Here is a 27,582-nt window from a genome sequence, read left to right as displayed (position 1 = left end):
ATTATTATTATTATTGTTTTTAAATTTTTTAATGTTTATTTATTTTTGACAGAAAGAGAGAGAGAGAGAGAGCATGAGAGGCAGAGGGGCAGAGAGAGAAGGAGACACAGAATCCGAAGGAGGCTCCAGGCTCTGAGCTGTCAGCACAGAACCCGACGTGGGGCTCGAACTCACGGACAGTGAGATCGTGACCTGAGCCAAAGTCAGAGGCTTAACTGAGCCACCCAGGTGCCCCTGTTATTTTTTAAAGCATTTATTTTTGGGGCGCCTGGGTGGCTCAGTCGGTTGAGCGTCTGACTTCGGCTCAGGTCACGATCTCACTGTCTGTGAGTTCGAGCCCCACGTCCGGCTCTGTGCTGACTGCTCAGAGCCTGGAGCCTGCTTCAGATTCTGTGTCTCCCTCTCTCTCTGCCCCTCCCCTGCTCATGCTCTGTCTCTCTCTGTCTCAAAAGTAAATAAAAACATTAAAAAAAGTTTAAAAAAAAAAGAATTTATTTTTAAGTAATCTCTACACTCATGTGGGGCTCAAACTTAGCCCTGAGATCAAGGTCACATGCTCTTCCTACTGAGCCTGCCAAGCACCCCAAAAGAACCAACTTGTGGTGGGGGTGATTTTCTCTACTATAAATATTTTTTAATAATGTGATTTCTGACAGCAGAACAACAGTCACTGCATGGGTATATTATTGAATTATTTTCCTGGTGTTGGGCACTTGGGATATTTCCAATTTTATTTGTTTTTATATATGTAATATGTAATATATATTTCCTAGAGGGGGAATTATCTGTCATTTTAAAGATTATTTCCATTTTAAAAAACATTCTTATTTACTTATTTATTTAAGTAAGCTCTATGTCCAGTGTAGGGCTTGAACTCAAGACCCCGAGATCAAGGCTCACACACTCTACCTATTGAACCAGCCAGAAGCCCCAAGGTTGCTCCGTTTTTAGCCATCTTCATGCTCATTGTCAAATTATCCTCCTCAAAAGTTATATGAGTTTACTTGACCATCACCAGTGGATAGAAGTCCTGAAGAGCCAGTATGGGTCTTAGCACTGCACATTTCGTTGACAAATTAACCTCCAAAAGGGTACTGTGCAGTTCATTTGAGCATTCACTGTGCACGGCCCCACGGTAGGGCCATGACTGCTTTTGTCAGCACATGTGTAGCAATTGGCTCAAAACATCACTCATTGTGATGCTGGCGATGTGGCCTCCTTAGTGTTCCAAAAGATTGTTTGGTATGACGGCCTCAGTTCAGGGTTTTTCTCTAACCTTTCCTATCATGTTTGAAGTCAGAATTCAAACACTGTACAGTTTGAGCTACAGTATGCCTGGCCTATAACTTGGTTCAAGGCATTTATATTTATGTCATTTTTGTCTGCTTATTATACTAACAAGGTGGAAAAAGCTATCCCAGTCCCTCCCACAAGGTAAAATTCTGGTTTGTTTGTGTGTGTGTGTGTGTGTGTGTGTGTGTCTATTACTAGAGTTTTAAAAATAGGTTAGATAAATAACAGTACATTTAGGATTAAGTACACACAGAGTTTTATGAGATAGTTCATAAAGAATATATTTAAATCCAAACTTAATATAAACTTTTATTTCTTGAGAAGTGTGGTGGGAGATAGTGCAAAAGTAGACTATTAACTTTTTTCTTAAGATAACCTGTTAATTTAGACACAAAAAAGGTATATTAATCCTATTTAAATTACATATTTTTTCAACAAAAGGGATGAAAAGGCCATCTTTTCTTGTGTCTGTTAACCTTTGAGTCAAAATGGTTGGAATTCTGACTCCTCTCAGTTGAAGCTGCCATCTACCGTGTCCTTTTCTCAATGACTTTTTATTTAATTTGAAGGGCGGCTTAAAACAGTTCCATTAATGAAAACATTAAAAGATTAAAAACGTGAAATGTTTCAGAGGACAATAATTTTGTTTTTTTATGTGTCTATTGATACAAATTCGAACACTTGGTAGGCTATCAATATCAAGAAAGTCATTTTAAATCGAATGATCTTACCCCAGAGAAGATTATACTCCCTTAGAAAAAAGGATTTTTTACTCATTCTCGTGCTTTTCCTGTAGTTCAATATCACTTGGTAATTTGATTCTGAATTTATGGAAATGGAATATTCCATGAATATTTTCCAAAGTGAATAAAATGTCTAAAATTGTCCTCATTTCAAGCTCTCCCTGACATTTTGGCTGAACAACAGAACACAGATACTTTTTTTGCCGTGTCTTCTTATGAACGTTGCCCGAGTGATAGCTTCATATTTCTCTCATCTCATCATTCAGAAGCTATTTATCCATGTTTTTCCACTGCCTCCTTTAAGTCTCCTCCCTGCCCCCCCATCACTGAATGCCTGTTCAGCCCCCACACATTCAGGCGTATTTATTCCCGTAAAGATAGTGACACTTATGGTTTATTCTAAGACTAAATCTGTGTTGCCCAGTGACTAAGGACTTAAGCATGCACACTGCTTCTACGCTTACCCTCCTACCTAACTTGACGACTCAACTTTATTTTTTTCCCTCAGAATTTTCTGTTTTGGCACAGTTCAGTTAACATACCACTGCCAGGCCACTAATTGATTTCTGAAACCTGACATTTGTTTTTTGTTTTCTCCTATCTTCCCTAATGGTACAGCACTACTAAGCAGGAAGGAATGCAAAGAACTAGAAAGTTCAAAGTAATTGAGGATCTGTCCATTCACCCTGTCTGGCGTCATGCCAATGTAGAACCTGGAACATTTGAAAAATATTTATCAAGTTTTAACCCTTTTTACTAAGGTTGATGAACCAGGTTTTCAGCGGTAGCATTTGTGTTAACAGCAAGGCAGCTTGGTTGAACATATTCCTTGTAGGTTCAGAATCGCATGGCAAATGTCTCAGAAAAGGATTACTTTCTGATTTCTGTGCTATTGTACAGGGCTAAGCTAGTCATTTTCTGTGAGACTGCCGAGCCAGGCATTTGAGAGAAACCATTACTTAAAAGTGGCAGCCCTATGTTATGAATCCTTATGTCAGAAATGAAATTTAAATAAATGCTACTAGAGTTGAACAAAAAAAGATTGTATTCCACTTTTCTACCAAAAGTTGTGAACACAACAGTAGCTATCTGTATCTGTATTCATTACGAAAAGTGGAAATGTGAAAAAAATTAACAGGACTTCACAAATATTTTATTAAAAGCTTACCAAAAGGCTGGGTTTTGTTTTGTTTTGCTATTGAGAAAGCATTTGCAAATGAAAGCATGTTAAAAAATGGTGTGAGATATACCAATATTTCCAGTAAAGTAACTGGATTTTATGGCAGTGAAAACGTAGGTTGAGATAACAGGCCACTGATGCTCTGATAAAAAAGACAAAAGAAAATGTTTAGAGAGGCTTAGAGGCAAATTAAAATATAAATAGGTACCAAATCGTATTGAACCTAAGTTAAAAAGAGTATGAAAGTTCTCTTAAGGCTTTATCACAGTTTTGATCATGTTATCAGCATTATAACTAAACACCTTTCAATTTTCAATTTTTAAAAAAAAGTAATATTAAATCCCGTACCAATTCTGTAATGTTTCTAAGTTATTTAATTACATATCTGGGCTCAATATTAGAGAAAATCAGGACAGCTTTGAAAAGGTGAAGGTGTATACTATGGGACTGTTTGCTTAGAAAAAACTTGCAAAAACACTTAGTAAATACTACTTTGGTGACACGAAAGTAGTCATCAACCATTCTCTGGAAGAAGTGATCACAGCCATAAAAATGAATCAGTTATTAGCAAGAAGGAAATGAAAAGGAGAAAAAATATTTTACAGCGTGATTTTGCTTTCTAATAATAAATTCCTCTAACATTTCATGTGTATATTATGTTTTTAATCTACACATTGAAATGAGATCCACACTTTTAGTAGGTACACTCTTTGAACATTTTTCTAAAAACTCATTTTTGTTTGTTTGTTTGTTTTAAACTGTTATCCCGTGAAGTGTGAGTAGGCTATTGTATATGTAAAATTATCTCATGGCATAGTGTGCTGTCAACATATATACATATGTAGTGAAATACCAGGCATTTTTATTGCAGTTTATTGTTCCGGCTTCTCAATAAGTCAGATAAAATCACATACAAGACATTAAGGATTAGGAAAGTGTTTTCCTTAGGTGATTGTTGGCAAAACTTCACCTTCCCATTAGAATATAGTTAATGGATGGTAATATATTTGACTATTACTTTCCTACAAAATTGGATTCCCAGTTTTCAGAGCTGCTGCGTGTCTAATGTTTGTGGCTTCTTTGGTTATCTCTTCGTAGGAAAAGGTGCCATAGTGCTAGGTAAATGTGCTACGTTTTTGTTTGGTAAATATTAAACTGCATTTTTTTGAACATAAAGTGCTAGCAACAACAAGTCAAAGATGTAATCACTATTTAAATACATTTGATCTAGTCAGTCGTTAGTGCTTAAATTAGATTCCATGCTTCTGCTGGAATATTTACAAAAGCGTAAATATTAAAAACTTCAAAATCCCTATGGCCCATCCCCCTCCTCTCCATACACAGATACGAGGTAAAATGTGTATAAACTTCTAACCGTTTAAATACTATAGGGAAAAACAAGCTTTTATGCAAAGGCTTAAAAAAAAAAAACACTTGCCATTACACCTTTTATTTAGGACATTCCGGATTTACTTTGCTAAATGGACATATTCACTACTAAAGATACACAGAGACAAGGGTTGTTTTTAAATTTATCACACCGCCCCTAGTTTTCCGCTAAAGAAAAGTACATTTTGTATATTTAAAAATACACACTCATGAAATAAGTCTCTAAAACCCTTGGCGCCCCCACCTATCTGCCTTCTGGGTTTCAGCCTTTGAGTTTCAGGTCCTTGCACAACACCTAAGACGTGCAAAACTCTTTTTCTCCCTAATCCTGGCAGAGAACAGTCCGAGGAGATCTCCCTCCACGTCTCCACCCTAATTCCCTCTCTTCCTAGATTCCACTCGCTTCTCTCCTTTCCTCCGCCCCCGGCTCAGTCAGCCCAATCTGTCAGAGAAGTTGTGTACAAACTGCGCGGCCGCCCTGCGCGCGAAAGCTCGTGGCCCGAGGGGGCGGGTCAACCCGGCAAAGGCGGGGCCCTGGGCGAGCTTCCCTTTTCTCATAGGCTAGCCGCTCCGGCCCGGCCGGCCTCGAGGCTTCGGGATTCGCCGCAACGCTGCCAATCAGGCTGGCTGGACCCGCCCCCCCGGAGTTGGGTAAAATAGAGGCGGGCGTCAAGTGTCAGTAGTCGCGGGGCAGGTACGCGCGCTCGCAGCTCGCTCGCGGAGACTGGCGGTGGCGGGAGTGGGCTCCGGCGAGTGAGAAAGCGCGGCGGGGCGGGGCGGGAGAAAGTGGCCGCCTGGAGGACGTTGGCGTTTACGCGTGGCGGAGCGGAAGAGTTTTGCTTTTCGTGCGCGCCTTCGAAAACCGCGCCTGCTGTTGGCTGAGGGGGTCCGCCCGGAGCCTCCCCTTCTCCGCCCGCGGCCCCGCGCCGAGCTCGCCGGCCCGAGTCAGCGTGGGCGAGGTGGGAAGCGCGCCCGACCCGCGTCCCGAGCCCGGAGTCGCCCCCTTGAGTGCCAATGGCCACGCGGGTGCTGACCATGAGCGCCCGCCTGGGACCCGTACCCCAGCCGCCGGCCCCGCAGGACGAGCCTGTGTTCGCGCAGCTCAAGCCCGTGCTGGGCGCCGCGAACCCGGCCCGCGACGCGGCGCTCTTCCCCGGCGAGGAGCTGAAGCACCCGCACCACCACCCGCAGGCGCAGTCCGCGCCCCCGCAGCCGCCGCAGCCGGCGCCGCCGCCCGCCGCGGGCCCGCGGCTGCCCCCCGAGGAGCTGGTCCAGGTAGGGAGAGCCGCTCCCCTCCCTCCGCCCCCCTCCCGGAGCTCGGGCGTGTCCCGCCGCTGCGACGCGCGGGCGACAGGGGCCGCTCCAGGCTGGGGCGTGCGTCGGGGCGCTCCGGGAGCCGGAGCTGGGTGGGCAGCCCCTCCCCGCCCTGCCGTCCTGGCCTGGGCACTCACAATCCGCAGGGACAAAGTGGGGGGACCGGAAGAGGGAGGGGTGTCCCAGATGAGTCTCCCCGGGCGGGTCGGTGCGAGGAAAGGGTAGAGGGGGACGGGTGCTCACATGCACCTTAGTGTTTCTTAGTTTGGGGGATGAGACCTCGCACCTCACGTCCAACCTTATTTAATTCCCGCCTTTCACCTTAAAGCCCCCCTCCCCCCCGCTCAGTGCCCTGCCCTCGGAGGTCCCCCCCACCGTCGTCTCGGGTTAGGTGTAAACGCAAATCGGGGTGCCGGAGAGAGGCGCCTCGGGGTGCTAGTTTCATGTCTCTTGGCTCAGCCTGCTTTAGACGCGATCTCGGGGCTGCCTTTGGGAACCGAGAGTTAGAAAAGCTAAGGTCGTATTGGAGCGCTTATTTTTCCTTAAAAAGAAAGACCAAAAAAGACCGGGGGTGTTGTTTTCTTCATGTGCGCGTAAATTTCCTCCCGGAGCCGCGTTGAAAGCTGGCAGTTGGCTTTTACACTTGCCCGGCAGCCGAATTAGAGCAACCGCCTGTTTCTTTCGCCCACGCAGGGAGTCATATAGCCCAGAAAAAACTTCCCGGGACTTTTAGCCTGTCCCAAGGAAAAAAAAAAAAAAAATTGGAAACATACCCACATGCAAACAGCTGGAAGAGCTAAAATCAGAAACCACTAACCACCACGGGAGCGAAGTGCACGAAAGGGTTTAGTTCGGTTTATTTCGAGACGCTTCATTTAATAGCCCCTTGGTATATTGCGTATTTGCTGCCCAGCTCCTGCTCCGGGTGGGCTGCGAGCGTCGTCGTGCTGTGAACGGGCAGTGGCATTTGTCAGAGATGTGACTCACATGACTAGAGCGTTAATTTTTATTTTTAAATCGCGTGTATCTGGGAAACCCAGTCTGCATCCGCACCGAATGATACCAAGCCCGATATGAAACGCTTTTGAAATTAAGTAGTAGCATATATATATATATATTTGTGTATGTGTATATATATATATGTATATAATGCCATGGTTAATAGTTCAGTTGGATGAGCCATTTAATTGGTGGATTTTTTTTTCTCTTAAAATTTACCTTTCAATGTTGAAAGATTAAAATAAAAATGAACTTTGTTATACTAGAATAGACGATAGCTGTAAAAAGACTGGGTGAGACAAGCTGGATTATGTCCTTAAAAAATCACCACTTGGAACCGGTTTGGTTATTTCAGGTTTGTCACTTTTCTGCTTAAGAGACACCAAGAGGATGAGGGATGATTGAGCTTTTTACAGAGTAGGGGGGAATGTAACATTGGCCCACTGAGGAGGACGTGATAAATGTTTTGCTGATGACTGTGCTAGTGATACAGCAGCCTCTCCCCACCCACAGGCGCCTTAGCACCACTCTACCAAGGGAGTGATTTTCCCCTAGGTAATTAAAGATCTGTTTTAGATAGGGATATGAATAGGAACATTTCATTATCATATTAACCAATTACAGAATCTGCTGATTAAAATCAACATTTAGATCAAATGTTGAAAGTGAAGTTTTGTTCTTTCAGTGGATACTGTGTTTTGCTCAAGACTTCGTATTTAAGTTTCCAGTGACCTATAAATGAGAAAAGGCCCTGAAATAGCCAAGGAGTATGTTTTATATTAGCTATTTTAACAATATCTATCCAAACAAAACAGAACTTTGCAATATTATTTTTAAGGTTGGTTTGCTTAGGTTTTGTTTAAACATACCTATATTAATATAAATATGGCATGAACAGAGTTGAGGTGGTTTGGCAATATTACAATACTGTACTTAAGTTGCAAACTCAATTGTAATGGGGCAGGGAACCCTGCTCGTATGTGAGTTATAAAAAAGTACACTTTATTATTCATTAGAAAGGAACATGTTTTCTGTTTGCCTTTTTTTTTTCCTTGATTTGCCTCTTTCACTTATTGTCCGGGGCTGATTGTGGGAGCGATTTTACCAAATACATGTTGTAGAGGATTTCATGAGGCTTTCCGTAAGCCAGTTCTTACACAACTGACAAATAAACCTGATATGTTTGTAAGCAACACCAAGGAGTGTGCCCTAGTACTTCTCACGGTATTGTTGGGATTTTTGGTTAAGTTTGTCCTCACTCGGATGATGAATTAGGTGGGTTATGCATGTTTGTATCTCTTCTTTTCTAGACACGATGTGAGATGGAGAAGTATCTGACACCTCAGCTTCCTCCAGTTTCTATAATTCCAGAGCATAAAAAGTATAGACGAGACAGTGCCTCAGTCGTAGACCAGTTCTTCACTGACAGTGAAGGGTTACCTTACAGTATCAACATGAACGTCTTCCTCCCTGACATCACTCACCTGAGAACTGGCCTCTACAAATCCCAGAGACCGTGCGTAACACACATCAAGACAGAACCTGTTACCATTTTCAGCCACCAGAGTGAAACGACCGCCCCTCCTCCGGCCCCGACCCAGGCCCTCCCTGAGTTCACCAGTATATTCAGCTCCCACCAGACCGCAGCTCCAGAGGTGAACAATATTTTCATCAAACAAGAACTTCCTACACCAGATCTTCATCTTTCTGTCCCTCCCCAGCAGGGCCACTTGTACCAGCTACTGAACACCCCGGATCTAGATATGCCCAGTTCTACAAACCAGACAGCAGTAATGGACACTCTTAATGTTTCTATGTCAGCCGCCATGGCAGGCCTTAACACACACACCTCTGCTGTTCCGCAGACTGCGATGAAACAATTCCAGGGCATGCCCCCTTGCACATACACAATGCCAAGTCAGTTTCTTCCACAGCAGGCCACTTACTTTCCCCCGTCACCACCAAGCTCAGAACCTGGAAGTCCAGATAGACAAGCAGAGATGCTCCAGAATTTGACCCCACCTCCATCCTATGCTGCTACAATTGCTTCTAAACTGGCAATTCACAATCCAAATTTACCGGCCACCCTGCCAGTTAACTCGCAAAGCATCCAGCCTGTCAGATACAATAGAAGGAGTAACCCTGATTTGGAGAAACGACGCATCCACTACTGCGATTACCCTGGTATGTGACTTTTTTACCTGGTTGAAGCATCAATACGTGTGCCTTGTGTGCACCTGTAACCTCAGGTTTTAAATTTACATAAAGTAGTGGTTGACACTGAAAAAAATCATCTACTTTGTCCTTTTCATGTCTCAGTCTCTGTACTGTACCCTGGGATGTAACTGTTTGTCTGTTGCTTGTTTTTACGTATTAAGAAGTGGCTAGGATATTCTGGAAAAAAGTTACTTTGGACTTCTTTATTTTTAATATTAAACAAAATTTTGCATTTTGAGTTAGGCCAGAGTTCCTTTGTTTAAACACCTGAATTGGAATTTCAATTCTAAATTAAGTTCCCTGAAAAGAGATTAAGTTGAGAAAATAAAGCATGGTAATGAAGTGGGGAATGAATAGGCTGCTCTCATGATGGCAGATTACAGGACTCTCTACAGAACTGATTTAAGGATGGTTCTGTCAGCATATGAGCGTACGCTTGTTCTTGAATGAGATGTGGCCCAAAACGTAAATTGATGATGGTAATGACTTTATCTACAAGTTGCTGGCATAAGCTAGTTTATGGTTAATACAGGGTATAATTTATTGACCATGGTACACAATACAGCATGATATACTAAATGAAAAAACAAGAAATGTAGTAGTACAGAAAACTGCAGTCATCTTGGATAATGGTTTAACATTGTCTGCTCTAGAGCCATTAAAAGTTTTTAAATCGCTGAAGTATATGTTACTAGTATAAAGCACCTACTGTAATATAAACAAAAATTTCCCATGTGTAGCTCACTTGATTATCTGCTCTTCCTGTTAAAGTGGTACATAAAGTAAATCACTTTATACCTTTAATAAGGTAACAGGGGAGCACTCTTGCTTCTTTTAAAACTGACGCTTCAAATATCTTCTAGCATGAGAGATTTCTTCTTTAAAGCCAGATTTTAAACACTGAATCATCAAATGTAAAGATTTCAAAAGGATCTCCGAAATGACAAGCTGTTCTTTCTCTCCTTTATTTCAGGCTGCACAAAAGTTTATACAAAGTCTTCTCATTTAAAAGCTCACCTGAGGACTCATACTGGTATGTAATTTTCTTGTTAATTCTGTGAGTTGTGTAAATAGTGTAAGTGGTATTCATCCTTTTAAAAGCCAACACGTGTTTGATCTCTTCTTTCTTCTGTCAACTTTTATTTTTTAATGGCCTACCTTTTCAGCACTGGCTTGGCTCAGAATTCAGTTCCACGAAGAAAAGTCTGGTTCCAGGAAGGCTGATGTTCTCTTACCAAGGCCTTGCCCTGTCACCTCACGTAGAATTAATTACCTGAAAACGTAAACAATGATGTTTACTAATGGATTTTAAAACTTTAATGGCACTGCTATTCCCGTCTTGAAGGAAAAAAATGTAACTCATTTTCTTTCCTCCATAACAAAGCAGTCCATAAGCTATATAGTTCCGTATAGTTCCCTAAGCTATATTCAATGCTAAAAACTTTTCCATTTAGCACGTGAAGCATAACTGCTTAATACAGTGTCTTTAATTTCACCTTTAACCTGAAGTTTTTGTTTAGCTTGTTTTCTGTGGTTGATGAATGAAAGGTAGGGCAGAAACTGCAGAGTATTAAAGCCAGGCAAAGATAGGGTCATGGTTTAAAAGTTCTTCTGCACCCTGTGCCAGCCCATATTTGAGGTATTTGGGACTGTCTTTATTCTGGCTTATATTTCATCCTTGTTTAGAATGTGCTCTTAAGCTTAGTCACTTTAATTTTATAAATGTTTGTTTTGTCGGGCCTATATAATCACTTTTAAGTGCTTTTTAATTTTAAAACTGTATTTTAGAACCCATTTTAGGACAAAACTACATGGCATGCTTAAAAAGCTTCCAAATACCCAAAATGTTTTCAAATATATAGGTGATTAACTATTTGTGGTTTTCTGAAAAGGCCAGCCCTGAAGGAAAGAACTTATACAAAATGATTGTTATTTTGTTCTCTCAGTAAATTCAGCCTTACCTAAAGTTCAAAGAATAAGTTTGCTAATAAAAGCAATGACCTAGCAAAATGTTTTATTCCATCATTGCTATGGAAACCAAAGTATTCAACAGTTCCTTTGAATGGGTCGTTGGATTAGTGTGAGAGGACTTGAATCTCCCCAGGCTAGATGTTACTATGGAAATTGAGTTTTGATAAATGAAGTAGTTATCTCTAACTGCTGCATTAAAAAGTAAAAGCCTTTGAACAAAGGTCAGTGCTGAGATACAGGACTGGGAGGAATATGGCTGCAGACATTTTGTATGCATGTAAGGAAGTATTACTTGATATCTCAGTGATAAACAGTACTTATTAAAATCTAAATAGTGTTGGCAACAACTGTAGATTCCAGGACTTTCTGAGAAATTGCTTTTAAAGAAAAGACATCTCATGGTGTTTATCAATGAAATGAATGGGTTGTTTTGGCCTGAAGTTTTTAGATATAGACAAGGTGGTTATATAAAAGGAAAGACCCTACATAAGCAGCTCAGAGTAGAAATTATATTTATAGTTCAACAAATAGCCATCAAGCTTATAGTAAACTCAGTCTGAAGTTTTCAAATGCAAATGATGGCCAAGAAAATATTCCATATAGAAATATTAAAATAGCCACTTATAGAATAAATATTATATTAGAGAAGGAAACATTGAAAATGGATTTTTATCTGGATTTTGATTCATGGGAAATGGAAATAAATTTGAGACATTTGAACTACTGTTTTTTTCTTCTTTGAAAGTCCTTGAAATGGGAGATAGGAAGGAGGGAATGTGTTTTTCATGAGGTTAAAGTCTCCTAATAAAAGGAGTGCAATTGCATATCATGCTGTAATCAACTGCTTATTGCAGGGATGTAGTCCGAGCATATCTGAATGGCCTTACAACCCTTGTCAGGGTTTAGTGCTCGGAATGCTTATAGCTGGGATTCTGGAACTTGACCTGCTGGCAAAGAAATTTAATAGTGAGCTGTCTTAACAATGCCCTTACTAATAAAATCAAACTAAAAAAGAGGACCCAGGCCTAGTTAGGGTCCCATGCTCACCTGATCATAAATGCGTGGCCATCGACATCTAATGAATGAGACCATGTAATCCAGTTTAATAAAGTTTTGTTTGATAGTTTCTCAAATGCCTTGGGGAGGGTTTGTAGTAGACTTGTTCATCTGGCTAAACCCGTTCTTGGGTAATCATAGAGCATTGAGGTTGTTTTCTCCTCATTTCTAGTTTCTAGACAATGTCTTTTAAAATTACCTGTGCTCTCTCATTGCATCCTCCCCGCCTTGCCTGTTTTTTAATGGATGTATCTGAAGCCAGAAAATTCTTGTTTTGTTTTTTTCTTCTTCCTTTTAAGGCCCTCGTCTTTTTTTCTTTCCTTCTTTCTTTCCTAATTCCTTCCTTCCTTCCTTCCTTCCTTCCTTCCTTCCTTCCTTCCTTTTCTCTTTTCTTTTTAGTGTTTATTTATTTTTGAGAGAGAGACAGAGTGCAAGCTGGGGAGGGGCAGAGGGAGAGGGAGACACAGAAGCCAAAACAGGCTCCTTGCTCTGAGCTGACAGCACAGAGCCCGACATGGGGCTCGAACTCACAAAATGTGAGATCATGACCTGAGCCAAAGTCATACAGTCATACGCTCAACCAACTGAGCCACCCAGGCGCCCCAAGGCCCGGGTATTTCTAAATAACTTATTTTATGTAATACCTTTTGTGGGTTTTTTTGTTACACGCCCCCTGCTGCACCCCCCTCCCGACCCTGCCCTGGACAATTTCTTAGGAGATTTTTAAAATAGTCTATATGGGATAGATTTGGTATTTGATATAAAAATTACTTTTTAAATGATTGCCATTTTGCAGGCAGAATGTGAAAAGCACCATAGCATTTCTTTGGAATATAATTGTAATTGCTTTAAAATGTCAAGTTACCTTATGTTGTAAAAATGATTTAAGCAATTAAAACAAACTACATCTGAGTTCTATTTAATTACTTATTCTGGATTTTTAGACAGTAAATGCTTCTTAACTTGCAAATTGAACATAAGGAAATGGTCTTTGCAAATCAAGACCTTTTTTATTTTTTTATTTTTTTTAATGTTTAGTTTTGAGCGAGAGAGAGAGAGACAGACAGAGAACCAGAAGGGAAAAGGTAGAGACAGATGCAGAATCCGAAGTGGGCTCCAGGCCCCGAGCTGACAGCAGAGAGCCTGATGTGGGGCTCGAACTCACAAACTGCAAGATCATGACCCGAGCCAAAGTCAGACGCTATACTTACTGAGCCACCCAGGTGCCCCAAAACAAGACCTTTTTTAAAAAATTCAGGATGAAAGTAGAAGTTAACCAGCAAAGACCCATAGCATTCAAGTTTTTCTGAGTTCACATACTTTGATTTCTGTATTCATAAAAAATATGTGAGTAATACAGAGGTCCATCTTTGCATGGTTACACAATACCTGAAATGTACTTGCCTGTATTCTAGGGACTAGTTCTGTTTCACTTAAAAACATGTTATATGTACATATAACATACTTCCAGGTCTATAGAGGTGCCCCTTATGGGGTTTGTGTTACTTGTAATGCATGTGTATTATATGGTGCCTCTGGCTGCTTCTAGGCAAGTGTCAAGTGGTATATTGTACTTTTTAAAAGCATTTAAATGTGGGCGTTCTGCTGAAATTTGTGTATGCCTTTTGATGTATACATACATCAAGGGGCTATACCCATTGCCATCATTTAAAAGTTGCTCCTGACCACCTGTTAAAGAAAAGATTCACATATCACTTTGCCCTTACAAATCAGCATGATTGTTTAACTGACTCTTGAATCAAATAGAATAATCTCTAACCAGCAGGGTAGTTGTTTCTGCTCATATACTTTGCTATCTTTAATTTCATAATGAAGATTTAAAGTAATCCTGAGCACAGGCTTGGGGCCAGAAAAGGCAAAATGTATAGGAAAAAAAAATTAAGGCTGTAGGTACAAAGAAAAATTTGTAAGAAATTGAAAAATTTTCTGTGACTGCTACTGGTTTCTTGGTATGCCTATGAATATTGCTTTTACATCGAGTTTGGAAATTTCTTTGAAAATGGTGTTTATGGTTTAGTAAAAAGTGCTATTCTCCAAAGAAAAAAGTTCTGAAAAATTGTGAACTCAATACAGATGTTTGAAATCCTAGTGGCTTTTAGTCACATGTGTGGATATGTTCTGAACCCTAACGAATATGCTGCAGTGGTTGGGAAATTAGGATATGGTAACATTTTTTAGATCATTTATCAGTCTCAGCTATCTGAAACAGGACAGAAAATGAGCAGTTGTACAGAGAAAGTCTTTGAGCAGCACACAGGCTTGGCTCAGGTATCCTTTAGACCGAGACTGTATACATAGGCCTTTTCGTGGGCACCAAATCTCAGAACGGCTTGCCAAGAGTCGACAAGAAAAGGACAATTGGAAGCACCCCCACAAAAGAAAATGGAAACCTACAATAACACAGGAACACAAACGGGGCTCAGTGAAGCACGGTACTGTCCGTGCTGCATTTTACAGTGGGCTGTGTTTGGGGTGCTTTGTTTAATTAAGAAAGAATTCCACAGTAAGTTTTGGAAAGATTTTTAGCCCAAGCCTCATTTTAAGGGGGTAATCCCCATGTTGTGCCTTACCTGCTTGTGTGGAACACTTTATTTCCTAATGACATTTATGTTAAGGTGTTACTGTGTATACTTTAAAGCTATAATCTCTGCCCGAGATGATTTTAGTTTCAGTTTAGGTACTAAAAAGCCCTGATGTAAAATTTTAATTTTCTATCTAGGTCTTTATTCTACACTTATTATCTATTTAATGTATTAGGTATAGATTTGCATCTAAAAATATCGACAAGGTTGACAATAATTTTCATTTGTGGTATTTTGCGACTAAAAGAAACATTCAAAATGTTCCAAACACGAGTTACTCCCTTTTTGTGGAATTGTGGAAGGGAGTGAAAGGCTTTAAAAAACACATATAGGAACAATTTCACTTCCTTAGAAAATTATTTAGAGCTAAAATCAGCACTAAGTCTCTCTCCCTCTTCCTGTAGGTAGCTAGTTAGATCCAATAGATGGCCTTAATTGACATCATACAGTTTGGATCTAGAGATCAGTACGTTGGTGTGTAACCTGGTAACCTGTGTTGTTAGAGGTGGAAAAGTTGTGCAGGATGAAATTATTTAGTATCCAATGGATTTTTTGAGTCTGTATTTGAAAAATATGCAGGAAAAAGTGTCACATTTAGCTTGTGTCAGATGTTACTAGTTGAAATTCTTAAATTATTTTTATTTGCAGCTTTGAGATTTATTTTCTATATTGATGATTTCAAGCTTATATAAGAAAAGTAGTGGCTTAAGAGGCTTGCTAGTTTAGACCCCTGGAAAGGTATTTATGAGTGTGAAAGCTTAGAAACAATTTCTTTTTAATGACTCACTGGGAAGATTAAACTTTGCTTCTAGGACTTGTTCTTTCATCTGAAAAACATTTACATAGGAAATTGATTAAGCATTGTTTTGAGATGATAAAGCTTATCGAAGGTTAAGAAGTAAAATTTGATTAAGCAAACATTTTGACTGATCTTGTGGAGAATCCAAAGAGAATCTTTTCTTCCCTTTTGTTCTTATAAACTAGTGGGAGGAGATAGTTCATAAGCAGGTTAAATGGAATTGCCGAAGCTGAGATAGAAATAATCAGCTGTGAAGGTAGAATGTAATTTTTTTTAAAGTAATAATTTAATCATCCAAGATTTTTACACCAGTAGATATTTTTAGTTCTATAGAATGTAGTAGCTGTTTACTTGATGACCTACATTTTTTTCTGGTGGAAGATTAGAAACAAAGTATTGTCCTACTTTAGTAAAAATATCACTGTAGCAGCATTCCTATTCTGTCAGCTTGTATTATTTATATTCAAGGATCTTTAACTCTGATTAGGGGGAGTTAAACTCTTTTAGAAGAAGTATATCTCAGGTAACTTTCATTAAAAAATATCTAGGCAGCAGAATGTTTCTTCTTGACTGCTTTATAAATAAAAACCTTTAAGAGCTGGGAGAATTCTTAAGGTAATCATAGTGCCAACTAGAGAAAAGAATATCTAGTACTCCTTCAGTGCTAGAAAAATGAAAATACAGAAGTTTTCTATTTTGGTTGAAAAAGAAAAGGTTTCACAGGTTTTTAAAAAATTCAGTTTGGGTTCTTATTACAAGAAGGTGAATCTGAGTGTTGTCTTTTTATCAAACTCAAGAACTGGTATTTCATTAACACTATTAATGAGGAAGGATTTTTCCATTGTTTTTGTCAGGAACCCTTAGGAGAAGTGGCAGAAACTTAGGAGCCTAGAGATTCACTCAGTAAGGAGATAGACTGCAAATGTATCCCCATCCTGTCCCCCTTTGGGTTTGGCAGGTCACTGTTCTTTGGCCCCAGTAGTCCCTTTGCTGTTTGACCAGCAGTAGGAGCTTCACAACTGCTTAGTTTTTCATCAAATCTAGTCCAATTCTGTCAAAGAAAACTTGTTTATGTAGAGTTTGTTTATTCTTCTACACTTTATGTGATGGATAATAAATGGACCCTGTGCTTAGTGGATTCTGAACATGTCCTGCCTAAAAGCATGGTTCTCACCTAGGCATACATTTAGTGAGATTGTCCTCAGCGGTTCTAGGCAGAACAGAACCAGCAAAAGCCCTGCTCAAAGTAGAGGGGAAAGAGAGAATCTGGTAGACTCACACCAGATCCTCTCCTGTCTCTTATGCCTTCCCTCCTTTTTGTTAATGGAAATATCCGAGTTGGTCAGACTTGGGCCAGACGTGATTGTTCCAAAGATGCCTATGAGAAGTGTGGCATTGCAGCTGGAATAGAAGATCCTCTGTGCCCTAGAGGAACTTCCAAAGCTAGTTTAGGAGGCAAAACACAGCTGTTTGAACCCTCTTACACAGATATATGTGTAAGTGCAAATGAGGCATTCAAAACAAATGTAAGTGGTGATGGGGATAGACAGAAGTGGAATGATCTCTCCTGGACTGTTCAGAGGTTTTCTGGAAGGGTTAAGATGAATCAGATTATAAGGAAAGGGATAAATGTGTGAACTGACCGCAAATTGACTGGCAGGGAGAAGGGAATTTCTTAATTTTAATATCCTTTAATCACTTTCCTAAAAGTGGATAGATTATTGACAGGGATACTATATCTAGTAAATACTAGATGCATTTTGCAAACACAAATAATACTAATTTCTGAAGTGAACTGTTTACCCTTCTGTTCCAAGTGTAGGAGATGTGCTACAGTGAGCTTTAATAAAAAGATTTTTTAAATGGAAAATTACTGGCAAAGATATATGAAAACATGAATTAACGAGCCCAAATCATCCTACCTTATCTTTTTTAGATATTGAATATTTTCCCCCATGAATTTAATATTGTGATTATTTCCTCTTTTTTGAATAATTTTTTTAATGTTTGTTTATTTTTGAGAGAGAGAGAGACAGAGACAGAGAGACAGAGACAGAGTGTGAGCAAGGGAGGGGCAGAGAGAGAGGGGGTGACACAGAATCTGAAGCAGGCTCTGGGCTCCAAGCTGTCAGCACAGAGCCCAATGCGGGGCTCAAACTCACAAACTGTGAGATCGTGACCTGAGCTGAAGGCCGCTTAACCAACTGAGCCACCCAGGAGCCCGTTTCCTCTTTTTTAACTTGTATTAGAATATATATATAGACTGTTTCAGACTAAATTCTTTAAGTGTCTAAAAATATTAAGTTGCATAAAAACATTTTCCTTCTGAAATAGGAGCTGATTTGAACTTTTAAGAACTATATTCTAAGAATTAAGATTAAGAAAAAAGATTAAATACAGACTATTGAAATAATTTATTCCACTTTGCATTGTTTTGTTTCTCAGAATGGGAAATGGATTTTAAGTTCTTTGAGTTCAGAGACTGTTTTTATTTTTGTTTTTGTTTTTAACAGGAGAAAATCAAAAGATTAAGTCCTATTTGTTTTTTTCAAGTCATTTAGTACAAGCTACACTCTCATTTACTAAGCACTGATTTTAATCCTGATGGGTTTTAGTCTCTATCAGATATAGTTGATAGATAGAATTATTTTTAGTTACCAGGAAGGAGACCAGATGTGCAAATTTGCTGTAACAAACTTTTTTTTGTTTGTTTGTTTAACATTTTATTTATTTTTGAGACAGGGAGAGACAGAGCATGAACAGGGGAGGGTCAGAGAGAGGGAGACACAGAATCCGAAACAGGCTCCAGGCTCTGAGCTGGCAGCACAGAGCCCGACGCGGGGCTCAAACTCTCAGACCGTGAGATCATGACCTGAGCCGAAGTCGGCCGCTTAACCGACTGAGCCACCCAGGCGCCTCGCTGTAACAAACTTTTTAAAAAGTTACCTAAAGTAGCCATTCAGAGAAATATTTCCATTTGTGATATATTTCTTTTGTTAGAGTCTGTGTGGAACATTCTAGGGAAAGGCCTTGGTATGAATCTATTGAATATGTTCAGCAGAGCAGAGAAACCTCCCATTCTGTTGTGGCAGGTTCCAAAGTCCTATTTTATCTGTTTATCAGAGGAAAAAAAATAAGATTTTTTTTTTTTAGTCCATCGCTGAAGATTTCAAATACTCTGTAAACATGTTCAGCGAACCCCTTGAAATTTGTTTAGCCTGGGGTAAAGGGAAACCATCATTAGGTGATATTTGGGCATTGTCAGAACAGTTTGTGAGACCCCCACTGATCCTGAAAGGTGGGCCTCCACTGAGGGCTGGCTCAGCCAGAGTATGCCTTGTGCTCACCTTCTGCAGCTGAAGGCCTGCTCTGAGTCCATTAAGCCATTCCTTGACTGACCTTCTCAAGTGGCTCTAGAATCTTTAAATAAATTTGAACAATATGTATTCCTTAAATTGTTCATGTAGAGTGTATTGGTGTTTGCTCCTGGAGGATTTAAGTAGGACAGTAAGGAAAAGAGGTAGGCCCAGGTTCCTAATCTGGAGCGCATTGTGTCACTTCTTATCTCATGGAGTTATTGTGACCATTGAGTGACATAATGAGAAATACCCGACCCTGGAGTTTGCACTCAAGCGGTGTTTGTGCCTGTTCCCTACTTTTACTGGTCATGGTTTTGCTTAACATTTTTATGAAATATATTAATTGGCTTCATCAGTCCAGATGATAGAGTATGCATGTTTAACTTGAACAATTTTTAAGAAGTTTAGGGATTCCTAGCAAAACACTCCTAGGTAATTTTAAAATAGCATGAGAAGATACTGTTTTTGAGATAAAGTTGAAGCTTGTTTTCCATGCTGTTCAAACTTGTCACTTTTTTCTTTTTGCCTTTGGAAAGTTTCACATTAGCAGCATGACAACTTAAAAATACAGTTGATGTTGAAAGAGCTTAACTAAATATTTTAAATTGGTGGTATTGGAAAGAGATTCTGTAAAAATCCAATTAAACCTTTGAAAGCTCTATCCTGTTGAAATAACTTAAAGGAAGTCAGTTTGGTTTCCCAGAAGTACTGTGCATAGTGTTTCTGGCTGAGGAAGAAAGGCCTGCATCTACTATTTGGCCAGAAATTGGGTACCAGCTTCCTCTATGATGTTTGACTTGAGCAGTGTTGACATTTGAACAAATCCCATAGAAACTGCCCCAAGTGGGGAATAGTTGTTCTTGCTTTTAGAGTAAAGACTTGGCCCCATAACTAATGTCCCAGACACTGGTAGTATTCTTGGCTGAATAATCTATAGATGTGCATACATTGAGAGCAAAACCCCAAATGTTTTAGGAACTTTAATGGCTACCGTTTTTCAACCAATCAGTAAAGTAAACTTTAAAAAATATTGGTGCAGTTTATTGCTTCATAGCCAATAAAAATAGTGAACAAAAAGAGTCTAGTGTCCCTTGTTTCTTAAATAAACTCTGAAAATTCAGTTCTCTTGCGATTTAATTATTAAATGCAAAAGACTAGAATGATTTCTTTTAAAATTAGGGCACTTTAGGAATTTTTTTCCTTGCCTCAGACATCAGAAATAGCTTTCTCTTTCCATTAAGTGACAGTGAAGTATTTCACCAACATGTTTGTTTTTGTGATTTATTTTTCAAGAGGAACAAAAATAAACGCTTGTGCAAAAAGTTATTTTTTACTGTTTGATTTACATCTACAAGAGTGATAGCTAGATTGACTCCTAGTATTAAGACATTTGTGTTTCATACAGGATACATGTGAATATAAGTTGAGAGGAAAGTGGTTTATTATGTTACTTAAAAGGTTGGAGTGTATCAGATTAAGTTCTTAGAATTTATAATGAGAAAAAACTGTAGGAATTGAGACTTGTATTTTTTAAATGGATGTAAACAAAACAGGGAGTTCAACTAAGTATTTGTGTCCTGGTTCAGAGGAGAGGGGAGAGGAAAGGAGGGTTGGGGATGTCTGCCATAGGAGTTGAAAGAAAAATCTCCTGTGAAATAATAGGTACGAATTTCAAAGGACTATTCTGGCCCTTCCTTTCTTCTTTGTCCTTAGGATTTTGTTTGAGTCAGAGTAGTTATGACAGCAAAAATATATTAACTACAAGCTGTGGAAATCTCGGTTGATGTGGACAATGTCTTTTAAAATTTGGACTCAGTTGAGTAATCTTACAGCTTCCTGAATGCGATACTGCTAAATCAAGACAGAAAGGCTGTTGGGCTTCATTGTGGTACTAAGAGTGTTCAAAGTGACTCTGAGGTTCTTCCCTTTCACAAGAAAAACATGTTTTAAGGAATTGAGGAGTTTGACCATTCAGTTTTAGAAGGTATCCATATAAAACTGAGCAGTAAGGGGCGCCTGGGTGGCTCAATCAGTGAAGTGTCCGGCTTCGGCTCAGGTCATGATCTCACGGTCATGCTGACAGCTGACAGCTCAGAGCCTGGAGCCTGCTTCAGATTCTGTATTTCCCTCTCTCTCTCTGCCCCTCCCCTGCTCTCTCTCTCTCTGTCTCTCTCTCTCTCTCAAAAATTAATAAACATTAAAAAAAAAAAAACTGAGCAGTAAGCCAACAGTAGTACTTTAATAAGCAAATGTATCTCACAAACTCTCATCTTAAACGAGCAAATTCCTAGAAAATTCTAACAAAATGAAATATAAATAAAGGAACTTACTAGTTAATGCTCAGTGAAACATTTTTAGGTTTTGGGGATTTATTTAGGGAAATACACGATCTTAGTTAAATAAGGTTAATTGATTCTTACACTGGGAGTTGAGACTACATTATCAATGTTAAGTGGATTTGAAAGATTAACAACAAGCACACTTCAGACAACTTTAAGAATATTACAGTGGGATTGTGGCTTATGTATCAGTTTACTAAAATAAAGAGTGCTGTGAAAGAATAGGTAGATTGAATGATTAGAGACTTTTCAAATACTATCATGCATGTAAGCTCCGTGAGGCCAGGCATTTTTGTTTTGTTGACCATTGTAACCCAAACACTCGGGACTGTGCCCGGCATATAACAGACACTGGGCAGATACGTGCATTTTTCAGCGAATGTCAGAATTACTACAGTTTCATGATTCTTCACCAAAGGGAAGTTATCAGTATCAGGCTTTCTGATCTGGTTGAAGAATTTATTAAATATCAAATGCATAAAGCTTCAACACCATTCAACTTCAGTGTTATTTTACTAGCTTTGTTTTGCTTTCATCTGACAAAAACAGGAAGACTGTGAATGTGTGTGTGCTAGAGTGAGTTTCCAAGAGTGAGTGCCCATTAGCAGCCCATTTTGGAAAACCCGTGTTCAAAGGAGCTGACTAGTTTATGTGAAGTTCATTCGGGGCTCATTTAGAAACATTTAGGTTCACAGTTGTAGTACATTTAGTTCCTCGTATGGGTGATTTGGGGAGCTTTGAAATTTATTCCTCCCTCGGCCCATCTTACAGCTATTAGTCCTGTACAAATTTAATTTGAGTTTGTTGGTGTAGAAACTGTAATTGCACAGCAAAGATACAGCACCCCCCCCCCCCCCCCCCCCCCGGCTCATCTTGTCATCTCGTGGCTTTGCCTGTGCGGGCACAGTACATACCGATGAGCACCCACTCATCTTGCACGGGTAGAGTCGCCATTTTGCCATTCCGCAGAGGTACTGCAGACACTTGCTTCCTAGCAAACAGGGACTCGCCTCACTCGAGGCCTTGAGGAAGTTTAGGTCGTGATGGAACTCATGAACCTCCCGACTGGACCACGATTCTTAAAAGCAGTTCCTTCTCTACGATTCCTTGTCTACGATGTTTGTCTTGCAAGCAGGCCGCCTCACCTCCTCTTGGTCCCCTGTCACAGGTGAAAAGCCGTACAAGTGCACCTGGGAGGGCTGTGACTGGAGGTTCGCGCGCTCGGACGAGCTGACCCGCCACTACCGGAAGCACACCGGGGCCAAGCCGTTCCAGTGCGGGGTGTGCAACCGCAGCTTCTCGCGCTCCGACCACCTGGCCCTGCACATGAAGAGGCACCAGAACTGAGCCCCGCCGCGGCCCGCCGTGCCTATGCAATTCACACTGACGCTGTGCAGTTCATTTGGCAAAGTTTTAAACGGCAAACTTAACTACGTATATAAAAAGAAAAAAACAAAAAACTGGAAATGTATATTTTGTATATTTGACGAAACAGGGAATACATTGTATGAATACCAAAGTGTTTGGTCCTTTTAAGAATCTGGAATGCTTGCTGTAATGTATATGGCTTTACTCAAGCAGATCTCATCTCATGACAGGCAGCCACATCTCAGCGTGGGCAGGGGGGTGGGGGTTGCAGGGTGTGTTTGCAGTGTTTTTACCTAAGCACCATCATTTAATGTGACAGTGTTTAGTAAACAAGTCGGTTGGCAGGCACAGGAAGAAGGCTGGGTTGTATGTCAAGATTTTACTTGACATCGAGTAGGGTTTTTTTTCAATATTAGGTAATTCCTTAGAGGTGCGCACCCCAGCGTACCTGGCGATTCACAAATAGCCATTGAACAAATGTGGGTTTTTTGTTTTTATATGAGTTGCCTCTATTTGCTATTCGAAATTTTGTAAATATGCAAATCAGCTTTGTAGGTTTATTACAAGTTTTCTAAGATTCTTTTGGGGGAAAATCATAAATAATTCTGTTTGAAAATAAACCGTGAATACATTTACAGTTAGAATTTGTGGTAAGTTACCTCTTGAAACCTTACCAAATTCATTTCTTTCGGAGGAAGACATAATCATTCAAATGAACTTAAAGCAGATTCCATGCACTGATTAAAATAGGGTGTTTATTTTAAATATGAAAGACATTTTATATGAATTGTGAACTCAAGAGTGCAAAGATACGATACACAAAAGTCAAACCTCTTACAATAAGCTAAACACAGTATCTTTTTAGAAAAAGAAAGACTTATGTAGCTCTCACATGGCGTTGTTGGATTTACGATACAGTTTTCATATCCTGAGATGTTTGCTCGTGCAGTACTGTGGTTAAATGCCAATTTATGTGGATTTTGCATGTAATATACAGTGAGACACAGTAATTTTACCTAAATTACAGTGCAGTTTAGTTATTAATCATTGTTAATACTGACTCAGTGTCTGCCTTTAATTATAAGTGACATGTAGAAAACTTAAGGAAACAAGTGCTACATATATGCAATGTAATAGAAATGTGATGCTGATGCTGTTAACCAAAGGGCAGAATAAATAAGCAAAATGCCAAAAGGGGTCTTAATTGAAATGAGAATTTAATTTTGTTTTTAAAATATTGTTTATCTTTATTTATTTTGTGGTAATATAGTAAGTTTTTTTAGAAAATTTTCATAACTTGATAAATTATAGTTTTGTTTGTTAGAAGAGTTGCTCTTAACGTGTAAATAGATGACAAACGGTGTAAATATTTTGTAAGGCTTCAAAATGTTTATACGTGGAAACATGCCTACATAAAAAGCATAAATTGGTTGCTGTTTTGCTTCTTTTCCCCTCTTATTTTTGTATTGTGGTCATTTCCTATGCAAATAATGGAGCAAACAGCTGTATAGTTGTAGAATTTTTTGAGAGAATGAGATGTTTATATATTAACGACAATTTTTTTTTGGAAAATAAAAAGTGCCTAAAAGATTCATGTTGTGCCTTCCTTCTTCACCCATAATAGCAAAAAAAGCAAATTCCATTCCCAAAACTATTGAAAAGGCTCTGTCTTATCAGGGCAATAAAATACCAATAAAAACCCGATTCCCACATTGAGCCAAAGCTACCTTTGTTTAAGACAAAAGAAATGGATTTGCTTTAAAAGTATGATTACAAGTGTGAAGGGAGATAAGGTTCGTGAATGCTGATTTTTTTTTGGTCACTACACAGACACATACTGCATTAATCTTCTCAAGATCAGTAGCTGAAAACCATAGAGGTAACTTGCATATGCTGGTTTTATTGTCGGGAAAATAAAACAAGAATGGGACTTTTAACCTTTTTTTTTCCTTTTTAGAAGAGAAAATGATCACTGGAAGTTTATTTAATCCAGTAGCAACAAGCACACCAAAGGCTTGGTTTTTAATACCATCCTTGAATAAAAAGAAATGGGGCTTCTTAGAAATGGCTGGTTCTAGGACTAGGTTAGGAAATGGACCAAATGTGCCTGGAGCATCTTCCAGCACCAGAAAGTAAGGAAGTCATTGAAATCTCACAATATAAAGAAGGAATGAGTTGTAACCCAAAGGATAAAATAGCCACCAGCTCATACTGAAGTAAATGATTGATAAAATAGGAAAAAAGAAATCTGCAGAATCCCAATCAATTTTTATAGGTACTTTACCCTCAGAGGTAGAGCATAACTCCCCACTCCTTAAGTGTGTGTTGCACAGTAGGCAATGTGGCCTAGAGGGGAGACAGAATAACTGCAGCGGCAGAAACCCGCCCAACCCCCTCAGGCTGGTGGTCAAGGTCCACCTCGACAGTGATGAATCATGTTGATAGTACATACCCTTGATTTGATGTGATGAGAAAGGAACTTTGTCTCTGCTGTCTTCCTCCTAAAAACATGGTAACCTCGGTCCAATCGACAAAGCCCAACTTTGCATTCTACTTAAACGCATTCTACTTAAAATACCAATACTCAGTACTGTCAGGGTCTTGAAAAACAAAATATGAGAAATTATCACAGCCAAAAGAAGCCTGAGGAGACATGACTTAAGTGTAATATAAACTAACTGGGATTCTGGAACAGAAAAAAGACATTAGGGAAAAACTGAGGAAGTCTGAATGAAGTATAGAATGTAATGTATCAGCAATATTGGTTCATTATGATAAAATGTATCCTACTAATGGAAGCTGTTAACAGGAGAACCTGGTGGTGGGGTATACGGGAATTCTGTATTATCTTTGCAGTAATTCTATCAAATTTCTTGAATAAAAAGTTTATTTTTAGAAAAGTGAAGGAATGAATGCATGTGACTATTACGTATGTTCAGTAAATGGGAAAATCCCTGATGTTGTCGGAGCTAAAGTGAAAATTGCAGTTATATAACTTGGCATCGTAAGTTTATTCAGCCTCTCATCACTTGACTTCTCATTCTTCCCTGTCATTCAAGTATTATCTAGCTGAAGAACACTGCACAATTCATTCTCTAGCTAGAACTTTTCATTCTTACGTGAGGGGGAAAACATAATTTGTTTGGTTTAAAGTTTATTTCTAGAAATTGAGATAGAAAGTGAGGCTGCGGGCGTCTTGAAGCAGAGACAACTCCATATGTCCAGAAACAAATCGGAGATGTCTCCGTATTCAGTTGTAATTGAGAATTGTATGAATGCAGAAGTTTTCTTGTAAGGAGAAACCAGTCTTGCTTTGGTTCCCAGCACTTCATTGTATTTAACTTCCTAACACAGAGCACGGCTGTTTGCAGTTCGCTTTCCCTCTCTGAACCTTTTCTCCCTTTCGTAGGCTGCCCTTTCTCAGGCCAGCTACCTGTTCCAAGTCCTTGTCTGCCAAAGCTGAGCTCGGACCCTTCAGTCTTTATTAGCTACACTCCCTGGAACTTTATTAGTTGGCAACATTGCAATGTTTTAGCATTTGAATTTTTTTCCAACCTCTGTCGTATGTTTTTTCTTCCTCAGATTGTCAAATCCTTGGAAGAAACACCACTTCCTAGATTGTCTTACTGCTTTTATTGATTGATAAATCGGACATCCAAAAATAACTTTATGGTGCTGTGTGAATTGTCTTAAGCCCTGAGCATTTGAATCAGTCTAGTGTTGGCCAAATTTCCTCTTCGTGTTGCACTGTTGGTATAGCATTGGTGCTGGATTTTTGATCAGGAGTGGGGCTGTGAAATTGTGATTATAGCATGAGCAAACAGGCAATGCCCTGTGAATTTTTTAATATCATGAGTGAATTTTCGGGGGAGAATTATTTTAGATAACGATGCTTAACACACTTTTCAAAGTTGCAAATAATTTAATTGCTGATCATTAACACGTCCATTACGTGAATGTCTGGTTTCAGACACATTCTGGCCAGTCTCTTGATAAACAAGCTACCCCAACTAGACCAAGATTGAGTAATGCACCCAGTTCCAATTGGCCAGAATGCAATTATGTAATTTGATTTCAAGTCAGTAATGCTCTGAGTTTTAACTGCAGTTAGTTTTTATTCTCTCCACCCCTAACCCCAAGTTATCTTGTTTGGTTTTGCTTCCTTCTGTCTTCATTCCTATGTTGCGGCTTGTGTAAAGTGCATCTCTTCGTGGCATCCAATTAGAGAATCCTTAGATAAGCATGACCTGGCCTGCCTACATAAAAATGTTCTTCAAAATCTAGCTAGATTCCTTTTCCTATCTTCAACTAAGCCCACCAGAGCTCTTTGGATTAACTCATGGGACATAACATAACAAAGAAAGGCTTTATTCTCCATTACTAAATCTGGTCTCTACTTTGAAGTTGACCAAATTCCTTCTTTGGTTATATTCTTCACTGTAGTGTTAAACTAATCAATAGGAGACTTTTAAATTTTATGTATTTCTTTACTCATACCAGAGTTACAGGTGACAAAACCTGGCAATTGTGTAATACTCATTTTAACAGTGACTATTAAGGGGGAGAAAACATGATAAATCACACGAGAGCTCTGTGTGATCAGAAGGGTTTGTTCTATGAAAACTTAGAATTTTCCTTTTTCTAATACACCAGTAATCTTTATTTTGTCTATTCCTCTCAGTTCATATCACCTCATAAAAGCATTTGGGGGTCATGGAAATGGTAATATTCTTGAATCAAAAGTAAAAGCTTAATGCCATTTGGCCACTGAGGATATTTGAATGATGATCTATCTATCTACTTATCTATCTATCTATAATTTAATAGGAAACCAAGACGCACATATGGACTTCTAGGTAAAAATGGTGGATTATACATGCATCTCATTTTGTAGCCGCCTAAAACCCACTAAAACGAAGGCCTTTTTCCTCCAAGGAGAAACCTATGAGAAA

At 39.3% G+C, this 27,582-nt stretch overlaps 1 protein-coding gene across 2 annotated transcripts; it reads left to right on the top strand.

The window, feature by feature from the left end:
- The first annotated feature begins 1,269 nt into the window (after positions 1-1,269).
- Positions 1,270-24,220, top strand: KLF5 (KLF transcription factor 5). 2 transcript variants are annotated; one of them, XM_060637004.2, is made up of 4 exons: positions 1,270-1,434; positions 8,229-9,102; positions 10,109-10,168; positions 22,431-24,220. In XM_060637004.2, exons 2-4 carry the CDS (start codon positions 8,241-8,243, stop codon positions 22,607-22,609), a joined length of 1,101 nt encoding a protein of 366 aa, XP_060492987.1. In that variant the 5' UTR covers positions 1,270-1,434; positions 8,229-8,240; the 3' UTR covers positions 22,610-24,220. The 2 variants fall into 2 exon arrangements, with proteins under 2 accessions (XP_060492987.1, XP_060492986.1); XM_060637003.2 differs by lacking the exon at positions 1,270-1,434 and adding an exon at positions 5,501-5,880.
- The last annotated feature ends 3,362 nt before the right edge of the window (positions 24,221-27,582 follow it).

This window comes from Panthera onca, chromosome A1 (genome assembly GCF_046562875.1).
Source record: "Panthera onca isolate mPanOnc1 chromosome A1, mPanOnc1 haplotype 2, whole genome shotgun sequence".
In the NCBI taxonomy this organism is placed as follows: Eukaryota; Metazoa; Chordata; class Mammalia; order Carnivora; family Felidae; genus Panthera; species Panthera onca.
The sequence above is the reverse complement of the archived record's forward strand: the minus strand, read 5'-3'. Positions and strand labels throughout refer to the sequence as shown.